The 21,893-nt window shown below is 35.3% G+C and overlaps 2 protein-coding genes across 5 annotated transcripts; one reads left to right on the forward strand and one right to left on the reverse strand.

Annotated features, from left to right (window-relative positions):
- Positions 1 to 1,860: 1,860 nt before the first annotated feature.
- On the forward strand, positions 1,861 to 19,858 carry LOC135642769 (protein FLOURY ENDOSPERM 6, chloroplastic-like). 4 transcript variants are annotated; one of them, XR_010498058.1, is made up of 8 exons: positions 1,861 to 2,718; positions 2,806 to 2,951; positions 5,363 to 5,601; positions 16,698 to 16,843; positions 16,932 to 17,079; positions 18,607 to 18,693; positions 19,525 to 19,593; positions 19,672 to 19,842. XR_010498058.1 is itself a non-coding variant. In XM_065159181.1 (7 exons), the coding sequence occupies exons 1-7, from the start codon at positions 2,090 to 2,092 to the stop codon at positions 19,765 to 19,767; spliced, it is 1,473 nt and encodes a 490-aa protein (XP_065015253.1). In that variant the 5' UTR covers positions 1,862 to 2,089; the 3' UTR covers positions 19,768 to 19,858. The 4 variants fall into 4 exon arrangements, 1 of the variants encoding a protein (XP_065015253.1); XM_065159181.1 differs by lacking the exon at positions 18,607 to 18,693 and having other exon boundaries at positions 1,862 to 2,718; positions 19,672 to 19,858; XR_010498059.1 differs by lacking the exons at positions 18,607 to 18,693; positions 19,672 to 19,842 and having other exon boundaries at positions 1,862 to 2,718; positions 16,942 to 17,079.
- Positions 19,859 to 20,625: 767 nt separating this feature from the next.
- Positions 20,626 to 21,281, reverse strand: LOC135642382 (thioredoxin H2-1-like). The gene is made up of 3 exons (XM_065158504.1): positions 21,115 to 21,281; positions 20,909 to 21,031; positions 20,626 to 20,832 (listed from the first exon to the last, which is right to left on the reverse strand). Exons 1-3 carry the CDS (start codon positions 21,232 to 21,234, stop codon positions 20,698 to 20,700), a joined length of 378 nt encoding a protein of 125 aa, XP_065014576.1. The 5' UTR covers positions 21,235 to 21,281; the 3' UTR covers positions 20,626 to 20,697.
- Positions 21,282 to 21,893: the final 612 nt, after the last annotated feature.

A 21,893-nucleotide genomic window follows, 5' to 3' on the forward strand; every position in this document is an offset into this window, starting at 1 on the left:
TTATAGCTAAATCTAGACTTAATTGTGTTTCCATCATTTTTATACCATCAAAGTTTTAGGATTTAATCATAGTTAAATGTATCAATTATTATTATTACATTGTGCATCTTATAATTAATTAATTAATTAACATATAATTATCTTATTTATATATTTATCTAAGGGATAAATGTCAAAGATGAGATTTGATCACATGATCTTGCTATCATGATCAAAATTTTTGCAAGTTAAAATGGATTGCTATCATGATTAAAATATTTACATGTTAAATCTTCCTATATGGCATTGTTCATCAGTTTAGTAAAAATTTTATCATGTTGGTATGACAAGTATAATTATATATTAGTTACATGCAAGTTAAAACCATATACAATTCACAAGAATGAAAAAACATTAAATTATAGACCGCTAAAAATTTTAAATAAAAATATTATTCAAGAGAAATATATAATATATATTTCATATAAAAATTGATCATAAATGTGATTTTTAATATTTAAATAATTTATTTTTAATATTTAAATTTAAATTTTCTAAATCCTTTCATATATAATTTAAAATTCATCATAATTGGGATCATGAATAGTGAGTAGATTTGTTGCGGTGGTTATGACTTAGTTGACATATCACATAGTTGTATTTATGATATCATATTAGGACACGACTTCTTTACCGTGTGTACGAACTATTAATTGACTCATGTTTAGTCGAGACTCTCTTGAGTATTTACTATAAAAAACGATTGCATAATTACATTTGACATACAACAAATAACCAAATTTAATTTGTTTGATTATTTTGATTCACTCAATTTTGAATATTAACTTGAGTATTGGAGGAGTATTAGGATTGTCTCCAATTTAATTTTACAAAGTTTGAAACATTTAACTTGGTGAATTTTTCAAAGATCAATTTAATACAAAACTAGATTTGGATCCAAGTTTAATGATGAATAATTAGATTAATGATAATGAAAGATTATTGGCTTAATTTTTCACTTTATAGATAGATTGATCATATTCAGCTTAGCATTATAATGATCCTTTAGTCTTACTTTTTCATGAATTAAATTATCCTAATTTAATCTAAATTTTGGAAAAAAAAGGAAAAAATAAATTTGTCGATAAACCAGATCATTTTACTAAAGGTTTAGAGTTTAAAACCTTTTTTTATATATTAGATATTTCGACTCGTTTATAAAATATTTAGGTTTTGAAATCTCATCCGATATATTTTTAATTAGACCTATTTACTAAAAGGTTAAGGGTTAAAAACATCATCCCATATACTTTTACACCTAAAAAATTAGATAATATATTTTATTGACTTACCAAAGATTAGATGGTTCGAATCTAGTCGGATGTAATTTTACATATTAAATATTAATTTGAGTGAGATATAAGTCAGGATTAAGAGTTCGAGACTTCATTCGAGATATTATTATATTTAAAATATTAATATAATGGTGATGCACTAAACTCATTTATTAAAAGATGGAAGGTTTAAAATCTCATAATTTATTATAAGATATGTTGAATACAGTATCACCGTCATCATTTATTTAAAAAAAAAACATGTCGAAATCCATATCTCTTTGAATCCAAAGCAGTTTTCTACGATAAGAGAAAATTTTGAAAAGATGTGATCGAATTGTTATCTTTTATCTTCTTAAGCTAAAATGGATTATCTATTATCAAATCAATAGAGGATCTAAAATTTATAACTTCCATAATTTAGCTATAAACACAATTCTAGTTTGTTGACGAATCTCTAGCTAATTAGTCATGTAAATAAATGCTGCATTTGAAACTAGCTAACCACTAATGTTACATAAATCATGTAACGTGTTACCTAAAACTTATGCGATGAGCGGATCCAAGCAACAGAGAAGCGCTTCCCCTCCTAGGCGAATGGCTTTCGGTTCCCCTCCCACGCTCCCCACGCCCCCCACACTTTCGCATATAAATCAAGCGCCTTTTACCCTTTCCTGCGTCGCTTCCACTGAGAACAAGAAATGCGACAGAACCGTTTTGCTCCTTCATGAGCTTCCCTGCAAGTCCCACGAATCGTTCGACGAAATGCCTCAAAAATGACTTGCCTCCCACTCCCGAATCCCTCTCTCGTCCTTCTCTCCTCCTCCTCCTCCTTCTGTGCCTCGCGCCATAGCTGCCTCCGCCGCTCACCTCCTCTTCTCTCATTCCTCCTCCGCTACCCTGCCTTGTCGCCGCCTCGGAGAGCACATGCACCCCTCTCCCCATCTCCGTTTCACGCCAACGACCCCTTCGTAAGGTTTTCCCGTCCATCGCGGAGGTCGAGGAGAAGGGCGACGAGGGAAGAGGATGTGTCTGGGATGATGGATGCAGGAGCGGATTTGGAGTCCCAGATTCACGAGTTCATGCACAAGTCCGGAAATCCTAATGATTTTCCCACCAGAGTGGAGCTGATTGCAGCGGGGAGGTATGATCTCGTCGAGGCCATCACCATACGTGGTGACTGGCTCACCTTCGGATGGGATTCCAAGGACAAGAATACCGTCGACAGTGATACTAATGCTCTGGGATCGACAGAGTTGGAATCTGACGGCCGGGTGATTCTAGAAGATAGCAGAGTATCACAAGAACGATTCTTTGACAATTCTTGCGGGAATGTTGTCGTTACCAACGATGTTCTTGATTCTGAAGATGATCCTCTTATGGCCTTTACTTCAGGGAGATTGATGTGAGCGGATGCCATCGATATGATTTTTATTCTGTTTTTTTGTTGCGTGTTATGGTTTAATCATCTGGCTCGTTTAATTTTGTGAAGGGAAAGGGAGAGTGTGGGGACTGGTGGAGGGATTGAAGGAATTTTGAGCAGGCTTGAAAGAGAAAGGAATTTGTTTCTATCTATAGGTAAGAAAGAGACTGGTTGGGCATCACCGAGGAGCAATAAACATTTCCTAAGAGAGACAGGTGAGTTTCTTTTGTTGGATTGAGATGGGACCTATCAATTTGTTTGCCATGAATTTCAGCTGTCAGTTCTTTGGCTTCTTATGTCATACTTATTATCGCAACCCTAGCCTGAGATCATTGGTCTAAGACCCGAAAAGGAGAACTTACACTGCCATTGACCTTACTACCAGTTATATGAAACACAAATAATTTAGTCATTATTTAGGAAATAATGGTTATACGTTGTTATGTCATCTCCTACATGAATATAATTTAGGAGGAGATTACCTTGCCTGATAATCATCCTTATTCTGGTTATGGTTAATCTCTTTATCTAACAATATCTGAAAAGAGATACGTTTGCTTGATGCATCAGCATCATTAATATTGTTCCTTCAATTTGATGTTGTCAAATCTTAGATAAGGAAAGGGCTGCAGTAACAAAGTACCAGCATTTCAATAGTTGCTTTTGCTTATTGTGCACAGCCAGTTGAATATCTGGGAACAATGTTGCTTTTTTGCATTGTCTTAAATAACTAGTAGCACAGTGCATCAGAAACCATGATGTCCGGGTATCCTATTATTCAGTCTCATAGCTTGAGATGTTATGCTAGTAATGTCCGAAAATAATTTTTGGTTCTGTCCTTTTTGATTTGAAGATCTAGCAAGAATACCAAATAAGGATGCCTCGACATCATTCCTTGTAAAAGTATTGAACACACACAATACAACACTAACGAACATAATCCAGAGTTTTATTCTACTCTTTGTGTGGTCATGTTCAATACTTGCCATTTCTTGTGGTCCATATAGTGAGCACAAGTGGCACAATTAGGATTCTTGTGCATGCTTGGACTATGCAGTATATGTTTATGCCAACTTTAATTTAGTTTGTTGTGCAACTAGTTCTAAATAATATTGTAAAATGCAGCATAACCTAATCAGGCTTTGAAATTATTATGCAAAGTTCTATTGATTCATTGTTGTTGTTCTGTTTAAGTTCTACAGCTTATGCTTCAATATCTGCATGGATTTGGCTTTTATTAGACTCATATTTTCTTGTTGATATGGTATAATTGTTGGAATTCTCAATGTTATTTTTTCTACATAATCAATGCAAGTGAATTCAAATTTATCGAGCCAACTATGATGAATTAGTATACATGTTAAGAACTAAACTGCACTTTCTTATATGTTGATGTAATGCAGCTGGCTGTTGGCATGGTTCACTTTGAATTCTAGGTATTGCTGCCACAAAGAATCGTGACCCAGACTTGAAGAAAAACTCAACAAATAACGATTTGCTGTTGTAGTAGCCAAAGATTGTTATAGGTTGATTTATCTTTATAGGCAGCAACAAGACCTGACTGTTGAAATGAACATCAAAATGGCTGCTTTTGGTTTGAATAAGGAAACCCGAGCTATGTTTGGTATGTCAATAGGGAGAAGAGAGGTAGAAGTTAGGCAGATGTAGTAAATATTAGACAAAAAAATGGATATGAAAAAGATAAGGGATAGTTCTACAAAAACAACTATTTAACAGAAAATCCCATGTATTATCTACCAAAACAAGTATGTAACAACTATTTGAGTTTTCATTCACTCATCTAGGTTTTCTGTTTTTGTATGAATTTAAACTCTCAGTGATTACTACTTCTATAAGGTTTTGTGGATTCTATAGCTAGATAAGATGTATCATCGCACACATTATATCCTTCCTGATTTATATTAATATGTATTAAATGGAGTAAAAGGATATACATATAATTTTTCATTCACTCCTCTCAGATTTCTGGTTTCATATGAATTTGATTCTTTCAGTAACTACTACTGTTTTAGGGTATCACGCATTCCTTAGTTAGGCAAGATCCATAATCGGTCTTCTAATTTAACTCTTTTGCAACCTTGTGATGATGTTCCTTGTTTAGATAAAGAAAATGAAAGATTCTTCTTTGCTCACTTGGAACAAGTCTAATCAACCCTAAAACCAAAAATTCATTTTAACAATATATATTTCTAATCTGAATGTGGCACATTTTTGTATGCTTATGCTTATGCTGTTAATTTCTTTGTTGTATCAATGTTATCTCAATATTAGATCAGCAAATGATCTTCCAAAATATGTATTTTAGACCAATTAAAGGTTCAATTTTAACGGTTCTTGATTATGATATAAGGAAAGCTTACTCTTAAAACTCATGACAAGCAATTATTATCTGAATGTCTTTTTGGCTGGTTTTTATTTTAAATAAGTGAAAATGGCACATATGAATTGATTTAGGGTTCAGATTTTTGTTAAGGTTAAACCATATTTAACTGTTGTTAGTATTGAAGATCTTTTGGTGCAAAAACTCTAGGATTGTCTCAGAATGCATCCTAGTCATGGTTGGGTCAACTGGACTGACTAGCATTGCCACACTTGTGCCTTACAGCTGGTGATATTATTGCTTCTTATGACAAAATCATAGTGGACCCTAGCTTCTTAAATAGTGATTTAAATGATCCTAAGATGCATAAGAAAGCTCAGGATTTGGCAGAAGCTGGCAACGGAACTAATGCACTGGACTTTGACATAAATCAAATATGGTTGCGACTTCAGCATCTGGAGTCAGATTTGGCCTCTGCATTACACTTACTGACATCCAGAGCCGATGCTGTCACTGCAGGGAAGGTATATAATTTGTTTCTCTCTTTGTTTGGCTATATGTTGCAAATTTATGGATATTAATGTTGGAACTTTCCTTTTTAATAAAAAAATAAATTTTTCAAAAAGGAACTTCTGGTTTTAAGATGGACCACATAATATGAAATATATTTTTATTTTTAATGAAAGTACTAAAATATCTAAGAATAGCACTTCTGAGCATAAGATGGACCACATACTATGAAATATGTTGCAGAACTATTCTAAGCATTAAGAGATTATTATGTAATCATGTGCACATAGATGTCTAGCTTGATATTTTATTGAATCTATTTTCTGCCATTTTCTATACATCACCTGCACAAGCACTCTATGTTGTTCCAATTCTTACAATGATGTGATATGCATAGAAAAAAAACCTATGTATTTTTTTAATGTTCTTGTTCTAGTCTTATTTATAAATTATGATAAGTAGGTAAACTACATTTACCGGCAGTTTGTATTCACCATTTCTTTAATTTATTTTTTAATTTTTCACAACATGATATCATGATTTAACATAATATTTAATTATATGGTGCAGTTAGCCAGTTACTTTGATATATCATCTAATAATTATGATAAATATGACTGATGATCATGGCATGTAGGATGATTACTGAGATTGGGATTGTCTAGGACTATATCATCAGGATTGGCTGAATTTGTTTGCCGGTGTTAGAGTCAGCCTACAAAGTATTTTAAAAATAAAATTCAAAAAATAAAAATTCCATAAAATAAGACTCATAAAAGTAGAAAATACATTATGCTAAAAGATTTCATTCTTTTTACAAAAAAATAATCTGAAATTTAAAAGATAAAATAGATAAAAATAATAATTAATGTTAACAGAGAATAACCTATCAAATAATAGTATATGCTTCTTAGAAAATAAATATTGATCATAGGGTATATAGATATTGTTACAGTACATAACTAATATGTTCACCATACAAAATAGAAAGTTGCAAACTTATAAACCTATAGCTTTAAAGGTTGCGATAAGCCTCATTCTAGCCTAACACTTCTCTAATCACTCTGTAGGGAAGGTATAGGATAATTCAAAAGACAAATAAAAAGGATTTCTACATTCCTCATCATAGTACCCCTTTTTTCTTATGAGACTAAACTTTATTCTCTCTTTGTTCTCTACCTTGTCGATGGATATTTGATTTTGCAACAAAGGTGATAGATGGTAAATACAATGGTCATAACAAAAAGCAGACAGTACCTATTTTCTCTTGTAATTCACATGGTCATAATATTTTGGTATTTTCTCTAGATCGTTCTCTTTCCTTTCTTTTTCCGAGGCTATGAAGTTGGCTAAAATTTGCTAAATTCATCCCAATCATTTTGTGCCACATCCTGGATTTTTTTTTTTTTTTTTTTCATATATTTTCACACAGGCCAAATAAATATACATCACTTTATTCATCATCTATAACCATTTATTACAATTCATTTATTCATCAAATTACAAATAGAAAAGTTGACTTCAAGAGTCATCCAAGTGGCTCTACCTAGCGGTAGAGGAAGGTTCGCTCTCCACTGGAATCCGATTTAGTACTAGAGGGAGGCTGCTCTGAAAATAAAAAACAAAGAAAATTCAGCAACGCTGAGTAGGAACCCCAAAAGTCAAATCAAGATAAATACATGACCAAAATTCAATCAATCATCCCATTGGCGTATATCAAGTACCCGAATGAGCACTCCCCCAACAGCGGATGGAGAGGCTTTATCCTACGGGATGAGTTTGTGTTCTCCCAACAGCGGATGGAGGCAAACTCATATCACACTCCCAACAGCGGATGGAGTGGTGTCCCACACCCGCCAAAGTGGGGACACGTTCCTCCCAACAGCGGATGGAGGAACCGTCCAGCCGCCACGTCTGACGGCCCGCTAATCCCCGAAGGGAATCGCCCTACCTGCTCTTGGCAGGAATATAATCTCACATTGGTCATATCCATTTCGGGATGAAATAACATATTTCAAACATCTCTTTCAAAAATCATCAATATCAAATAATATAAATTAACCCTCAATTGACTTGAACTCTAGTTTAATCGATTCAATTGAACTCGATTTACTAGAGCCTAACTGAACTGATCTCTAATCCTTATTTAACTAGTCTGGAACCACCCTAGACTAGTATAATTTAGACTAGATTAAGTTCAATTTAGGTTAAACTAACTTGAATAAGTCAATCAATTCGGAATCACCCTGAATTGATCTAGACTAATCAAGTATAGTTTAATTCAATCAATATTTGGGCTCAAGTTCAACAATAATATTGGGCTAGATTGAGCCAGTCCATCTATTGGTCATGTGCATTATACATGATCGAGCATGCATTACATAAAACTGGCCCAACCTTGGCCCATGAACTAGTCATAGCATATACCCATTAACAACATATATAAAAACATAATAATGCATTAAAAGATAGATGAGGAGAAAAGTTTTAATGCAAAGAAATAACATTCTCAATTTGACTAGAAATCATAAGACATTAAAAGAGGGACTAGGAGATAAGTTTTAACACAAAGAAATAGCTTTCTAAATTCAAATAAAAATCATGTTTTCAACACATAAAATTTCAACATATTCTAGTTATATTTTAAATCATTCAGAATAATATATTTTAAATTTCAGATCAAAGGATATCAAAAAGGGATTTTATATAACATATTCTAGTCTAACAAGATTTTAATCCAGATAAGATTAAAGATAAACTGTAATACAGAAAATATATCATATAAAACATATACCTTTTTAACATATTTAATTCTACAATAAAAAAACCTTAATCATGGGTCAAAGAATATTTTGAAAACTTTAACTGATTACTTTAATACAAAAAAATTTGACATTTAAAGAATTGATACACATTTTTCAAACTATAAAACTTTCAACATTTAAAGAATCAAAATAAAAGCTAAAACTTTTAAGAAAGGTAGGGAAACCTACTTCGGTATAACTCCTCGTTCTCTCGTCAACAGGGTGTAACTCCTCGTTCCTCCCGCTGCCAGGCTCGACTAGGTGAGGAACGAAGGAGAGAGATCCCTCCCCTTTAAATAGGAGGAGGTGAGCCTCTATTAAGGGAAATAAATTTTAATTTTCGTATTTATTTAATATAAATTATTTCCATTTAATATACTAACAAATATGATATCATCATATTTGGAATACTTACTAGTTATTTCCTTAATTCATATCAACAAACAAGGAAGTAGATTAAGATTTCCTTAAATTATAATAACAAGTAAGGAAAGAAAATCAATTCCTAACTTAAATATTTGATGTGATTACATTTCTCCCCTCCTATAGGAAATTTGGTTCCCAAATTTAGCTTACCTTAATAGAATAGATGAGGATACTGCTCTCGCATATCTTCTTCTCTTTACCATGTTGCCTCTTGGTCTGAATGGTGTTGCAAACAAATCTTTACCAAAGGTATAATTTTGTTCCTTAGAACATGTTCTTTTCTTTTCAAGATCTGGGTTGGTTGTTCTCTAAAAGTGGAATCATCTCGTAATTGTAGAGGTTGGTAAGATATGACATGTGATGGATCCCTGATATATTTTCGAAGCATTGACACGTGGAATACATCATGGATGCTAGCCAAAGCCGGGGGCAATGCCAATCTGTATGCTACAGGCCCAACCTTTTGTAAGATCTCAAATGGGCCAATAAATCTTGGGGCTAACTTTCCCCTTTGACCAAACCTCATAACTCCCTTGGTTGGCGACACCTTTAAGAAGACGTGCTCACCAACTTCGAACTCTTGATCTCTTCGCCTTCGATCCGCATAACTTTTCTGACGACTTTGAGCTGTTAATAATCTTTGGCGTATAATTCGAATATTATCAGCATCTTTTTGAATTAATTGAGGCCCCAAAAGCTTTCGTTCTCCCACCTCATCCCAATATACAGGTGATCTGCACTTTCTTCCATAAAGAGCTTCAAATGGAGCCATCTGTATGCTAGAGTGGTAACTATTATTATAAGAAAACTCAATTAGATGTAAGTGCATATCCCAACTCCCACCAAAGTCCAAAGCACATGCTCTTAAGAGATCTTCAAGAGTTTGTATTGTCCTTTCAGATTGACCATCAGTTTGGGGGTGAAAGGCTGTACTAAACTTTAACTGTGTGCCCAAAGATTTTTGTAGACTTCCCCAAAATTTGGAGGTGAATCTTGGATCTCTATCTGAGATAATGCTAACTGGCACCCCATGATATCGAATGATTTCCTTAATATATAAGCTTGCTAGTTTATCCAACGAATACTTCTTGTTAATTGGAAGGAAGTGAGCAGATTTAGTAAGTCTGTCTACTATTACCCAAATTCCGTCATATCCTTTCACAGTCTTGGGTAATCCTGTCACAAAATCCATAGTGACTTGCTCCCACTTCCATTCAGGAATCGAAATCCTTTGCAACTTTCCCGCAGGTACTCGATGTTCTATCTTCACATGTTGACATATCAGACATTTAGAAACAAACTCTGCTATATCTCTCTTCATACCACGCCACCAATAGTTTTGGCGTAAATCTCGATACATCTTAGTAGTCCCGGGATGAATATTAAATTTTGATCTATGTACCTCCTCTAATAATTGCATCTTTACTGGATGGCTTTCGGGAACACAAAGTCGATTGTGGAATGTAATAGAACCATCTTCGGCTTGGAGGAATTCAGGTCTAGATCCTTGAGTTATTTCCTTAACTATCATTTGAAGATATGTATCTTCCTTTTGACCTTCTTTAACCTTTTCCACCAAAAATGATTGTGCCATCAAACACACAAGAAAACCTTTATTTGTCTCCGATAAAAGTTTAAGTTTTAAGTCTGCTAACTCCGTTATCATAGAATTCCTTTGAATATTCATATAGGCTACAAGACTGTAGGTATTTCTGCTTAAGGCATCAGCAACTACATTAGCTTTCCCAGGATGGTAGTTGATATTAAAATCATAATCCTGTAGAAAGTCCAACCACCTTCTTTGTCTCATATTTAAATCTTTCTATGTGAAAATATATTTGAGACTCTTATGATCCGTGAAGATTTCAAAAGTCTGTCCATAGAGATAATGCCTCCAAATTTTCAGTGCAGAAATGATAGCTGCTAACTCTAAGTCATGAGTAGGATAGTTCTTCTCATGAGGCTTTAATTGCCTTGATTCATAAGCAACTACCCTCTCGTTTTGTATTAGAACGCAACCAAGCCCTTGTAGTGAGGCATCACTATACACTACAAAACCTTCTCCCCCTGAAGGAATCACCAAGATAGGAGCACTGGTTAATTTCTTCTTCAATTCTTGAAAAATTTGTTGACATTTATCATCCCACATGAATTTTATGTTCTTTTGTGTCAATCTGGTCAATGGTGCTACTATTTTTGAAAAGTCTTCTACGAATCTTCTATAGTATCCAACCAAACTTAAAAAGCTTCTAATCTCTGAAACATTAGAAGATTGCTTTCATTTTATCACGACTTCAATCTTATGAGGGTCAACAGATATACCAGCACTTGAAATTACATGACCGAGAAACATAATTTCATTGAGCCAGAAGTTGCTCTTGCTTAGTTTGGCATATAGTCTCTCTTGCCTTAGGACTTCCAAAACTATCTTAAGATGGTGTTCATGCTCTGTTATGCTTTTAGAGTAGATCAAGATATCATCAATGAACACAATTACAAATTTATCAAGATAAGGGTGGAACACCTTATTCATAAGATCCATGAAGGCAGTCGGTGCATTTGTGAGTCCAAAAGGTATTACTAAGAATTCATAATGACCATATCTTGTTCTAAAAGCAGTTTTTTTTTTTTTTTTTTTTTGTACGTCTCCTTCCCTTATCTTCAGTTGATGATACCCAAATCTTAAATCAATTTTCTAGTATACCTAAGTACCTTGAAGTCGATTAAATAGGTCATCTATTCGGGGAAGGGGATATTTATTCTTTATGGTCACTTGATTGAGTTGTCTATAATCGATGCATAGTCGCATAGATCCATCTTTATTCTTCACAAATAGGATAGGGGCACCCCAAGGTGATACACTAGGTCGAATAAAACCCTTGTCCAAAAGCTCTTGGATCTGTTTCTTTAACTCCTCCAACTCAATTGGTGTCATTATTTATGGAGGTTTAGAAATAGGTGCAGTACCAGGTAGAAGATCAATTGTAAATTCAATCTGCCTATTTGGTGGCAGTGCAAGTAGATCTTCAGGAAAAACATCTGGAAAATCCCGTACAATGGGGATGTCCTTTAATACTGGCTTCTTAGATTCTTCTCCAGAAATAGAGGCCAAGTATCCCTGACATCCCTTCAGTAATAGTTGGGTAGCACTCAAGGCTGAAATAATAGAAGGGAACTTTTCTTGAATCCCAATGAACTTGAAAGATGGTTGATCTAAGGGTGAAAAAGTAATAGTCTTCCGGAAACAATCGACACTTGCATGGTATGTTGAAAGTCAGTCCATACCCAAGATAGCATCGAAATCTTGAAATTCTAGTATAATAAGATCTACTAGCAAATCATGACCTTTAATAGTAATAACACAGTTTCTATATATCTGATCAACTGTCAAAGAGTTTCCAACTTATTATTTGTATGAACACCTCTCCGAGTACGTACACTAGTAGCATTGCGACCATGAGCACCCCGAGTGATAAAACCACTAATCTTTGGAATTGACTCTATTACTCTTATAATAGGTTAAAGACAATCATTGGTTAAAGTCAATCAAGGGACCTAATACACATACAGGCCCTAGACCATGCTCTGATACCATAAAAATTGTCACATCCTGGATTTTTTTTTTTTTTTTTCATATATTTTCACACAGGCCAAATAAATATACATCACTTTATTCATCATCTATAACCATTTATTACAATTCATTTATTCATCAAATTACAAATAGAAAAGTTGACTTCAAGAGTCATCCAAGTGGCTCTACCTAGCGGTAGAGGAAGGTTCGCTCTCCACTGGAATCCGATTTAGTACTAGAGGGAGGCTGCTCTGAAAATAAAAAACAAAGAAAATTCAGCAACGCTGAGTAGGAACCCCAAAAGTCAAATCAAGATAAATACATGACCAAAATTCAATCAATCATCCCATTGGCGTATATCAAGTACCCGAATGAGCACTCCCCCAACAGCGGATGGAGAGGCTTTATCCTACGGGATGAGTTTGTGTTCTCCCAACAGCGGATGGAGGCAAACTCATATCACACTCCCAACAGCGGATGGAGTGGTGTCCCACACCCGCCAAAGTGGGGACACGTTCCTCCCAACAGCGGATGGAGGAACCGTCCAGCCGCCATGTCTGACGGCCCGCTAATCCCCGAAGGGAATCGCCCTACCTGCTCTTGGCAGGAATATAATCTCACATTGGTCATATCCATTTCGGGATGAAATAACATATTTCAAACATCTCTTTCAAAAATCATCAATATCAAATAATATAAATTAACCCTCAATTGACTTGAACTCTAGTTTAATCGATTCAATTGAACTCGATTTACTAGAGCCTAACTGAACTGATCTCTAATCCTTATTTAACTAGTCTGGAACCACCCTAGACTAGTATAATTTAGACTAGATTAAGTTCAATTTAGGTTAAACTAACTTGAATAAGTCAATCAATTCGGAATCACCCTGAATTGATCTAGACTAATCAAGTATAGTTTAATTCAATCAATATTTGGGCTCAAGTTCAACAATAATATTGGGCTAGATTGAGCCAGTCCATCTATTGGTCATGTGCATTATACATGATCGAGCATGCATTACATAAAACTGGCCCAGCCTTGGCCCATGAACTAGTCATAGCATATACCCATTAACAACATATATAAAAACATAATAATGCATTAAAAGATAGATGAGGAGAAAAGTTTTAATGCAAAGAAATAACATTCTCAATTTGACTAGAAATCATAAGACATTAAAAGAGGGACTAGGAGATAAGTTTTAACACAAAGAAATAGCTTTCTAAATTCAAATAAAAATCATGTTTTCAACACATAAAATTTCAACATATTCTAGTTATATTTTAAATCATTCAGAATAATATATTTTAAATTTCAGATCAAAGGATATCAAAAAGGGATTTTATATAACATATTCTAGTCTAACAAGATTTTAATCCAGATAAGATTAAAGATAAACTGTAATACAGAAAATATATCATATAAAACATATACCTTTTTAACATATTTAATTCTACAATAAAAAAACCTTAATCATGGGTCAAAGAATATTTTGAAAACTTTAACTGATTACTTTAATACAAAAAAATTTGACATTTAAAGAATTGATACACATTTTTCAAACTATAAAACTTTCAACATTTAAAGAATCAAAATAAAAGCTAAAACTTTTAAGAAAGGTAGGGAAACCTACTTCGGTATAACTCCTCGTTCTCTCGTCACCAGGGTGTAACTCCTCGTTCCTCCCGCTGCCAGGCTCGACTAGGTGAGGAACGAAGGAGAGAGATCCCTCCCCTTTAAATAGGAGGAGGTGAGCCTCTATTAAGGGAAATAAATTTTAATTTTCGTATTTATTTAATATAAATTATTTCCATTTAATATACTAACAAATATGATATCATCATATTTGGAATACTTACTAGTTATTTCCTTAATTCATATCAACAAACAAGGAAGTAGATTAAGATTTCCTTAAATTATAATAACAAATAAGGAAAGAAAATCAATTCCTAACTTAAATATTTGATGTGATTACATTTTGAGTTTAGTTGATTCCAGCCATTTCTCATTATTTTTTATCCATACAACCAAGAAATCATATGAAACTGGATTGGGCTTGGTTAATACCAATGTAAATCAAGTGTATCATATTGGTATTGGGCCCCATTAAAGCATGAATTATGCCATTGGTCAAGGATAGCTTGTTATAATCATATTGTCATGTTGCCTGGTGCATCAAGTAAATTGAGCTCTTTTTTGTTGATGTTACATAGTGTACCTTACTACCTTATATTTGTTGGAACCAGTGGCATTCCACTTTTTATTGTAGAGTGCAAAACCAAGCAATTGCAGCCTTTTGATGAAAAGAACTTCTTCCTTTCAACTTAAGAATATGAATATATGTGATAGTTTTGATGAGAACAATGAACACATTATATAGCAACAATGGTGCCAAAATGCCCGAGACAGCTTGCTTGAGCGAAGCGAGACGGTCTTGAATATTAAAAATTAAAAATATATATCATAATTGATGAATATGATTATGAAAATAAAAATGACACCTTGAAGTTCTCAAGGCTCGAGCTGATATTATTTGCAGAAAATAGGGGCAGAGATCAAAGTTGTAGTGTTACTATTACCTGCCTAACAGTATACTGTTATGTCCTAACTCCAAACAGTGTACCTACCTAACTGTGTTCCCAACATAGTGTTCAATGAGTCGATCAATTGTAGGAAATAGGAGATCATTTGCAGAGATCATAAGTTCCTAACAATTTAACAAAGTGCTCAAGTTCTACTGTTATATATAGACTTGGAGATAGAGGAAGAGATAGAGAAGGCAGCAGAGTATGGCACCTTGGCAGAGGAAGGCAGCAAAGCATGGTAAAAGAAGTTTGTGGTATTTGGCTCAAGCAAGGTTTGTGCAGCTACGGTGGTGCCTAGAGTGAGGGAAGGTGGTAATTAACGGTGTAAGGTGATGACATATGGCAGAGGAACGAAGCAGTACATGGTGGCAACGTAGGTCGGAGGAAGGTCATAGTCGATGGAGTAAGACAAAGGAAGAGGGCAACCGATGGTGTAGGGTTTCTTCCATTGGAAGAAAGGGTTGGGTGCAACGGTGTACGATAACAGAATTAGTTGGTTCGATTGAACTAACTAATCCAATTTGAGAGTCTCAAGCTAACCCAACCTTCATTTGGCTCAAGCGCATGTCCAAGTTGCCTAGCGCCTAGCTTAGGCATGCTTTGGGGACGTGCCTCTTTGAATCAACTTACTCAGACACTCTTCAAGGTGCTCGGGCCTCACCCACCTCATCTCGTCTGGGTGCCTAGGCCAGTGCTAGACAGCCTATTGAAAACATTGAACAACAATGAGCACATTCTAATTCAAACAATGTTGGATTCACAAAAATCTCAATTCAAGGAATTAAAGAACAATACGTGCTAATTCAAACACATACCAGTTTTGAGGAGAGGGAAAGACAGTGATCTACCCTTCTTGACTAACTTGACTTGCTTGTGAGGTTTATCCATTAGTCTCCCATGCGGATAGCTCCATCAACATTCAGTTCTCAGTAGTTTGGGGTTTGATGTATCATGTGGGTTCAAAGGAAAGGCTATGACACTAGAGAGTTTGAGATTTTACGGATTTTGCCATGGTGACGTTTAGGTGGTATGATATTTTGGGAAGAGAGAAGAGGAATGTGAGAAATAAACAACTTCTTGGTTTCACTCATCCTTTGAACAAGAGAATGGTTGTGACCTCACACCACCCATACATATCGTGGAGGAAGAAACTCATTTATTCAATATCTGGTGTCTCCATTACAATCGTTTTCCTTTGTTTATAGGCCCCAGATACAAGAAGGAAGATCCAATAATAAAGTATGATTCTTTCTTAGAGTTTCTAGATTAAAGCTAAAGTATGTTTTGAGCAATTTTTCAGTATGAATTATATTACTGTTTTAATCAATGTATGAAACCACCTCATCATGTGTAATTTTGTATTTCCTTCTTCATAAATATATAGTAATTTGGTAGAGTTCTAGTTGCACAATGAGTTTTTTTGTTCTATATTTGCATTTCCAATTATGTATCCTTAGTTATAAACTTCTGATGACATCCCAAAATAATTTTCTTGGTGAAAATTTCAATTTGTTAAACTAGTTTTTAGATATTGATTAGCTGTTCTGCACTGAGTTGCTGACTGAATTTTTGAAGTATGCGTTTGGAGTTTCTGTTTTTACTTTAGTTGGTGAACGATCATGGCAAGTTTACATTTTTTTTTTGCCTTTTGTTGGTCTGTTTACCCATTTCATTTTGTTTTGCGTTCAAGTATCCTCATTCATATTATGGTCATTCAGGGCCAACAAATTTCAACAGATGAATTGCATAGTCTCTCTGATGCATGGGAATTTCAAGAGACTGAAATAGTCAGTGCCCAGGATAAGCTAAGGTCTACTCGGGCAAGAATGGCAGCACTTGAAGGAAAGATGGCACTTGAGATCATGTATCTAATGCTCTCAGCTTGAGCTTGTAGTCTTCCTGAATATTAATCTTATTATATTTTTTAAGGATCATAACTATATATCTTACAGAGAAGCAAAGAAATTACTGGAAGAGAAAAAGAAAAGAGTTGATGCTGCTCAAAATGCTCTAAGCCTTCTACAGACGGTTTGCATAGTTTGGCCTAATTCTGCTTCAGAGGTTTTACTGGCTGGATCCTTTGATGGATGGAATAGTCAGGTTTGTTTTTCTTATGTTGTTTATTTTATCTACAAGTTCTATGTTAACATTGATGTTTTATTATTTGTGCATTCAGTCTATTTCTTTTGGCAGATTGTTTTCTTGTAAATAGTTCATAGGTTTGTGAGTTGTATTTTGTTCATCTTTTTGTTTAGATATTCATCGTCAGAGATCGGTTGAAATTTTTGAGTGGTGGTTAGTTGGACATGGGAATTTTTTATCAGTACCATGAATCTTTGTTTATATAGTTGCACTTATTTTTGCTGTCATTATTATTGAGCAACGCATGAACATTTAAAAACTTTGCTGAACTCGGAAACATCTGGTTTGTTATAACTTGATGTGAAAGAAAAAGAGGTGAGGCAGTATTTGGGATAAGGCAAAGATTAACTCTTTTTCATTCTTTGGGATAACTAAGAGCTAGAAGCTCAATTAGAATATATGACTAATTCAAAGGTTGCTTCCAAGCTTCTTTTCTCTTTTCCTTTTAAGATGATTTGTACATTAAATATCTCCACCATCACCTACCTAAATAATTATTTAAGCTTTCAGCAACCCAATTAATGACCCCATGTTACAAATTGCTATTAATTCATGGTGCCTAGAAACTTAGTTGCTTGGAATCTGATGACTTGTCTTGAAACTTGATAGTTATAACTTATGTTTGGTGACCTCCCTTGGAACTATGTCTTGAAACATGATGAGTTAAAGCATGATATTATTATGTTATTATCCAATGCTATCATTTTGCTTTTTCTACAACACTATTGTTTGTATTCAGATGTGGTTGTGGAATGTGGACTATATCAAAACTTCAGCACCTACTTGCCTAATAACTTCAAAATAGCTAGATTAGTCAGCATGACTCAAGATGTTTAAGCCCCAGTCTGCTGTTCTTTATGTATGTGGCTGTATCCAAAACAATGAATCAATCACAAAACATCTTGCAAAATACACTTCATAGAGTCGTATATGTGGCCCTAATTTGTGTTATTATTGTATATGTGAAGCTATCATGCAAACGTGCTCCATTTATCTCGTATGAGGGTTGTATTTCTTTTTTAGTAATTTTCAATTATTATCATTTTGATCCTATTGCAATGACCCATGATACTATAACATTTAGATCTTGGACTGTAACTCATTACTTATTACTCAAATGTGTGTAATTGCCATCCTTTAAATTTTTGTTCTTATCCTGTCATATATATATTAATAATTTAGACTTGATTTTATATTTCTTTTTTTGAGTATACGAAACATTATTTTGAATATCTTAAGTGAACCGCAAAATTAAGAGAGGACACAGTGAGAGAACTCTAGACCTTATCTTAAGAGAAACTCATAATTTCTATTAAGATGGATAACACAACACACACATATATTGATAGTCGAAGGTCCTATCATATGTGGACTATAGGAGAGTAATTATTGGAGTCAAGATTCTTCGATGATTTGCCTTGATTCAGCCTGGAAATATGTGGGAGTGATCCAGTAATTGTTAGGTGTCATTCTTTTTTTTGGCAGCTGCCGTTCCAGGATTTGGATCTGAAACGGACTCTTGAAGCTGGTGTTTTGCTGTTCAATCTATCTGAGCTGGATCAATAAAGAAAGGTTTGGCTGGCAAAATATTGCAAAGATAATTTAGTTTGAAATGTAACATAACATTTCTGTAGTACCATAGTAGCTTTTGCTGTTATAACTAGCATCCCAAACCAATAATGAAAGGTATTGGACCTGATGAAACCTGAAGCTCGAAACACATACAAATAGAAATTGATGCAAACGGCTCCAAAGACTATATAATTTGGTTTATTTTCTAAATCAGAAAGAATTTGAGCGTAAACTCTGACTAAACTCAAACCCAACCTAACAAGATTTAATCAATAATCTGGATGTACTAATTGCTTCTATTATTTGATAAAGGGTTTCTCCATATTGACTTAGTGCTGATGGGCTCTTCGAGTTCAATCCACTAACAGACAAGTTAAAATATGATGTGCAGTCAGTCTTCAAGTTGATGGAATTTACATGGATCCATGTTGATGTGTCTGACATGGATTCATGTGGTTGTGCTATAGTGGCTTGAGAAAGGGCTGTGCCGGTTGTGGCTTTCCACAGAGCGAATGATCAATTTTGAGTGGTTCGACTTTAGGATCGGACTGCTTTCAGCTCTGCTTCTATTGATTCAAGTTACTATACATAAGGAATCTTTTGGACCTAGCAGTCTAGCACCATATTTGAAATTGGCTGAATGGTGCAGGTGGGAATCTATTATTTCAAAAGAACCTTAGCTTTAAGCATATCATGTGATGCTCAAGATCTTGTGGGTGCTGGGTTTCTGCTTATATCTTTGTTAATTACCAGTACTTGTTTGCCTTCAGTGTTTTTGTTTATACACCTACGTATGTAGCCAAAACTGAGAGTGGCTATGTTATCATGCAGAGAAGGATGGAAAGTTCAGGCTGGGGAATCTTTTCCTTGTACCTAAAGTTGTATCCTGGCAGATACGAGGTTAGCAGTCAATTTATTACTCGGTGAAGTTTTCTCATCATTCTCATAAAAACAAACGCAAATTTTCCGGTGGTGCAGATCAAGTTTATTGTTGATGGTGTCTGGAAAATCGACCCACTGCGGCCCCTTGTGCACAACAATGGACATGAAAATAACCTTCTTATTATCACCTGATACATGTAAATTGTGCGATTTTTAGATAGCTTAAAAGGTACAATTCAATCGAACCAAATTATCCAATTCAATTCATTCTTTTGTACTGAAACACATGCTACCCCATTCTTTGTGTGGTTGGTTGTTCTTGGATGAATTTTCTGATTGAAAATTTTTTGTGCCATCTCTTAAAAAAGATCTTGATGTTTGAGTTGCCCCTTACAATTTGCTTGAACATTGAGATAAGCATTAGTGGTCCAAGTTTGGGTTTTAATTTTAGCATAGGCTTATGCCTTTGGGTCAATTGTTATTTAAAGGTACAACTCCTCGCGGGTAGGAATTGATAACTGAGGAATTCGAAACATGCATTCAATTGATCACAGGCCTTTAGGCATCGTCAATTGATTTTGACCTATCGAGGAGTGGTCTGTAAAGGTCCACTAGAATATCTCATCGTGAGGACTTCATTCATCAACGCATAGAATCGATTCCTAGGACGCCTTACCTTGCTCAAAATCCTTTTTCCGTGGCATACCCACTGTTTTCTCCTCGTTACCACCTGGGAATAAAATCTAGAGCAACATGATGTCGGTCACTCTTTCTTTTTTGGTACTCCATGCGCATGGTTGCTTCTTGTAGAATCAATACATTACTTTCCCTTGTTCCATTGTACCACTTGGGAATTTTTAGTTTTCTTTCATGATCTCGTATTTATTAAGTAATTGCATGGAAAAACTCTAGAAATTTCTTCTGCGCTTGCATGACAAGGCTAAAGAAATCAGCTTAATTCCCAAGGGAACCTGCACCGATGGCAATCCAGGTTTTCACGTACAACTAATTGTTGTTGGCTCGAGTCCAACAACTAAGCACGGTTGGAAATGCCGTTAACGTTTGTTTTCATTAATTCAGACGATTAGTTTTTGATACGAGCAACAGAAAGATAGCGCGACTTCACATGTTGAGATGCCGCTGGATCGTCCTCTGGAGCTCGTCCTTCTTCGTCCCGACGATGCGCCCCACCTCCTGCCCTCTCTTCACCAGTACGAACGTCGGCACCGCCTGCACCTTCCACTGGTTCGACACCTCCTGTATTGTCACGAACGAATCAAGGACCGCATCCTCCCCAAACTTTTAACATGAGTGGGGAAGGATGACGCATCACCGGGAGGTCGTCGACGTCGACCTTGAGGAACACGGCGTTGGTGAACCGGGCGGACATCTCCTTGATCGCCGGCTCGATGGAGCGGCACGGCCCGCACCAGGAAGCGGCGAAGTCTATGATCATCTTCGGAAACAAAGAGATCAAATTAAACGACGTCTGCCGGTTAGATTAGAGGATGACGTGGTCTTGACCAACGACAGATATACCAGCTTGTCGGATTGGGTGTGGGACTGCCACTTCGGGGCCCATTCCCCGGCGGAGTGGACCGCGATGACGGCGGACTCGCCTTCCTTGGCGGTGGACTGGCTGGAGCAGAGACCACCCATCTCTCGTCTTTCTGCAGTCCTCGCAACGATGATGCAAACGGGAGTCCGTGTATCGACTATTTATATATACAGCGCTGCTGAGATCTTTACTTTGAAGCTGGCGACACAATAAGACTATGTGCGGTTTCGGATTCCTTATCCATGTGCACTAAAAATTCGATGCCCACCAAAGGTGGAAATAAATGGGTGATAATGAACAATACGATGGAACATCCTAACTTGAAGTAAATATATAATAACAATTTTATATTTTTAAATCTTAGTTAATTTATGATTTAAGTGCATGATTAAGATTTTTTTTCCTCAAAACTTATATAAATAGACACTACCTCAATGAATCCTTTCATAATAAATTTTTTAATTCTTGATGATATCATACTCTTCTTGCTTCAAGCAAGGTTATCTTTTTCTCGCTCTTTCTTACTCGTTGCCTTTTGATCTGTAGCAACTGTTATTCCTCTCCCTTGTCTTCCCTGTTGTTGTTTTATAACTCTCAATTTACGTTTCCCGCTTTCAAGTTCTAATGTTGCACCGAAGACGAAGATGTGTGTCTCCTCCATATCGATCTCCTAGCATGATTTGCTCTGTAGCAAATCTACTCCGTTTTGCTAATCAAATTAAGCTCATGTAGTGACCAACATGCTTCTTTGACGATCCTC

Source organism: Musa acuminata, chromosome BXJ3-7, assembly GCF_036884655.1.
Source record: "Musa acuminata AAA Group cultivar baxijiao chromosome BXJ3-7, Cavendish_Baxijiao_AAA, whole genome shotgun sequence".
NCBI classification, from domain to species: Eukaryota; Viridiplantae; Streptophyta; class Magnoliopsida; order Zingiberales; family Musaceae; genus Musa; species Musa acuminata.